The sequence below is a fragment of the Plasmodium reichenowi genome, chromosome 8 (genome assembly GCF_001601855.1).
Source record: "Plasmodium reichenowi strain SY57 chromosome 8, whole genome shotgun sequence".
Lineage (NCBI taxonomy): Eukaryota > Apicomplexa > Aconoidasida > Haemosporida > Plasmodiidae > Plasmodium > Plasmodium reichenowi.
In genome coordinates, this window is record NC_033653.1 from 592,647 (window position 1) to 597,166 (window position 4,520).

General features: G+C 23.7%; 1 protein-coding gene across 1 annotated transcript; it reads right to left on the reverse strand.

Moving 5' to 3' along the window:
• Positions 1 to 922: 922 nt before the first annotated feature.
• PRSY57_0815900 (chaperone protein ClpB1, putative) lies at positions 923 to 4,165 on the reverse strand (the record flags this gene model as incomplete). Its single annotated transcript, XM_012907098.2, has 1 exon — positions 923 to 4,165. One exon carries the CDS (start codon positions 4,163 to 4,165, stop codon positions 923 to 925), a length of 3,243 nt encoding a protein of 1,080 aa, XP_012762552.2.
• Positions 4,166 to 4,520: the final 355 nt, after the last annotated feature.

The window sequence follows — 4,520 nt, forward strand, 5'->3', positions numbered from 1 at the left end:
AAAAAAAAAAAAAAATAATAAAATAAAAAGAATATGAGGATTATTTTATTTTTTTCCCCTTTTTATTTACTCATTATTTTATATTTATTTCGTATGTCTGTTTTATTCTATCTTTAAAATTTTTAATTTTACCTTATTATAAAATATATATAGGTCAGAATAAACTTTAATGAATATTTTATTGGAGAAAAGGCAAGGCAAATAGAAAATGTAATGTAATGTAATTTTTATATGAACGATAATATATTTTAAAATATTATATATATGCATAATAATTTATGTGATAATCTTTATGAAATATTATTTATTATATAGCCTAATAAATATAAACATATTTTGTATATTTATTTTTTATATGGGTTAAAAGTTTAGACAGTCAAATAAAAGAAATGAAATGGGAAAAAAAAAAAAAAAAAATCATAAAAATGAATAGAATATATACACACATATATGTATATATATTTAAGATGTTATAAAGTTACAATATATATAATTTAAAAAATGAAAAGGTTTTTCAAAATACAAAAAATTGAAAGGTTTATAAAAAAAAATGAATAAATTATTAAATAGGAAAATAAATTAGTATTTTAAAAAAAAAAAAAAGGATTAATAAATAACAAAATAACAACAAAAATAGAAATAATATATATTTAGGAATATTTACTGATATAAATATATTGTATGATAATATATATTTTTTTTTCATTTTATATATATATATATATATATATATATATATATATATACATATATATAATATTTTTGTGACAAATTAATAAGCTGATGGTATATTTCAAAAGATAAATATATAACATATATTAATATATATATATATATATATATATATATATATTTTTTAAAACCATGATTGATAAGCATTTTCTTTATGTACTTGCCACATTATAATATTTTTCTAAAAATTTTAACTTTTTGAAAAGTGCAACTTCTGATCCTTGAGAGATATATTAATAGTATCATTTTCTACAAACGTTTCATCTAATATTCTTACAGCAATTTCAGTTTCTATTTCAGATTGTATAACTCTTTTAAGAGGTCTAGCACCAAAAGAAGGATCATAGGCTTTATCTACTATATATGAAAAAACAGCATCATCTATAGTTATTTTAAAATTTTTATCAAATAGACGATTAGCTACTTTTCTAATTTCAATATTTGCAATTTCTTTTAATTCTTTTTTTGATAAGCTATCAAATATAACATGATCATCAATTCTGTTATAAAATTCAGGTCTGAATGTTTCTCTAACTGATTTCATTACTTGTTCTTTGATTTTTTCTTTTTTATTTGGATCATTAGCTAGATCTAATATACTTTGACTACCTAAATTAGATGTAAATATAATAATTGTATTTCTAAAATTAGCTACATTTCCTTTGGTATCAGATAATTTCCCCTCATCTATAACTCTTAATAATAAATTATATACATCAGGATGTGCTTTTTCTATTTCATCAAATAAAATGATAGAATATGGTTTTTTACGTACTGCATCTGTTAATAATCCTCCTTGTTCATATCCCACATAACCGGGTGCTGCACCTATTAATTTACTAATTGAATGCTTCTCCATATATTCAGACATATCAAAATGAATTACTGCTTCTGGTGTGTCAAATAATACATCTGCCAATACCTTGGATAATTCCGTTTTTCCTACTCCTGTTGGTCCTAAAAACATTAATGATGCTATTGGTCTTTTAGGGTTATTCATTCCAACCCTAGATCTTTGAACAGCTTTGGTTACAACTCTTACGGCATCATCTTGACCGATAATTTGTTTATGTAATTCTTTTTCAAGATTAAGGATTTTTTCTTTTTCAGATTTTAGTAATTTATTTAATCTGATACCGGTAGACATACTTACAATATTAACAATATCTTCACTTGTAACTTCATCTTTTAATATTCTACTTTTTTCAGGGATATCATTTAGATAATTTTCTTCTGCTTTTTTTAATTGTTTTTCTAAATCAGGTAATGTTTCAAATCTCAATTCAGCTGCTCTATTTAAATCAAAATATCTTTCAGCTTTTTCAATTTCGATTTTAACAACATCTATCCTTTCTTTAATAGCTCTGATATTATCTACATAGCTTTTTTCGGTGGACCAAGAATCTAGGATTTTTCTTTGTTCTTTTCTTAATTCGCTCATGATTCGATCGATCATTTTTAATCTATCAATTTCTTTTTCATTAATTCTTTTTTTTAAAAAATTGGGGCTTTTAGTATAATCAACAGCTGCTTCAGTTTCTTCAGCGTTTCCATATGAGGACAAGTTATTGCTACTACTATTATTATTATTATTATTATTATTGTGTGTGTTAGCTACACTAGAATAATTAAATAGATTCTTTTGTTTATCTCCTAATATGGATATTTTTTCCATTTCTAACTGTATAAGTTGTTTTTCTATATTTTCTAATTGAATAGGTTTACTAGATAGTTGTATTTTAAGATTAGATGCAGCTTCGTCAATAAGATCAATAGCTTTATCTGGTAAGAATCTGTAACTAATATAACGATCTGATAAAACAGCTGCCTGTACTAATGCAGAATCTAATATACGTACACCATGATGAACTTCATATCTTTCTTTTAGACCTCTTAATATACTAATAGTTTCATCGACACTTGGTTGTTCAACAAGAATTTGTTGAAATCTTCTTTCTAATGCTTTATCCTTTTCAATAAATTGTCTATATTCACTAACAGTCGTAGCACCAATACAACGTAATTCACCTCTAGCTAGCATAGGTTTTAATATATTACCAGCATCCAATGCACCTTCTGCAACCGCTCCAGCTCCCACAACAGTATGAATTTCATCTATAAACATAACAACTTGACCTTCAGCATCTTGTACTTCTTTCAGAATTGATTTTAGTCTTTCTTCGAAATCACCTCTATATTTTGCACCAGCTATTAGAGAAGACATATCCAAAGATACTAATTTCCTTCCTTTTAAAGAGTCAGGTACATCTCCTTGTACGATTTTTATGGCTAACCCTTCAACAATAGCTGTTTTTCCAACACCAGGATCTCCTAGTAAGATTGGATTATTTTTGGTTCTTCTGGAGAGAATTTGTATGGCTCTTCTAATTTCATTATCTCTACCTATAACAGGATCTAATTTTCCTGCTCTTGCCAAAGCTGTTAGATCTCTACTATATTTTTCTAGAGCTTGATAGGTCATTTCTGGTGTTTTAGAAGTAACTTTTTTTTTCCCTCGAATTTTTTCTACAGCTTTTTTAACTTTTTCATAATTTACATTATATTTTAATAACCATGGTCTAGTAAATTTAGAATCTTCTGAAATGATACTTAGTAGTAGGTGTTCTATGGAAATATATTCATCATTAAATTCTTTTTTTAATCTTTTACTAGTACTTAATACAGTTTGTAAAGTTCTACCTAATATTTTCTGTTCTCCAAAACCACTAGGCATCTTAGGTTGTTTTTTTAAATAATCATCAATTTCTTGAACTAATAATTGGGTATCTATACCACTTTCTTTTAATATTCTTTCAGCTAAACCATCGGGTGAATCATTTAGTAGAGCTAATAATAACATTTCAGCTTCTACATAGGCTGAATCATATTTTTCTCCAATTTTATTTAAGGAGCTAATAGCTTCCCAAGCTTTTTCGGTATAATCATCTGAGTTAATGGTATATTCTTCATCGCTCATAAATAAAGCAAATTTGTTTTTGTTTCTATTTTTTTCATAAGAATTATTCATGTGTATACTACTATCTTTAACTTTTCTTTTTTTATTAATACTACTTGTCATATTATTATCATAATTTACATTATCGTTTATTGTATAACTTAATCTGTTTTTATTATTATTGTGATATATAATACCATTCCTTGAATTCATATGTTCTTTTATTTGTGATTTATAATCCTTTCTTATTTCTGGTAAAAAACTTTCTTCATTTTTTAAACGATTATTTAAATGATTATTTAAATGGTTATTTCCAATGAAAAAATATTTCTTCTTATCATAAATATCCCAGTGCATATTTTTTATACTAAAGATATCATTTTTATTAAAAAATATTTTAGCTTTTTTACTGTACGTGATGTCCCATACATAAATAAGACCAATTACGACAAAACAAAAAAAAAAACTATTAACCATTTTGATGTACATCTTTTTATATCGATGGTTAATTATATCATGTGTATATTATGTGCATATATATATATATATATATATATATAATGATATGTATATTGTTTATATAATTATGGAGCAACAAAAAAATAAAATAAAATAAATAAATATATATATATATATATATATATATATATAATAACAATTCTTTACATAATCATATAATACATATAAAAATATATTTAATGTATTAAATATATCATGTGTTATATTTATACACATAAATTATATTTTAATATACATATTATATGTTATCATTATATTTATCATGGATTCTTATATATATATATATATATATAATATAATATAAACATATCTA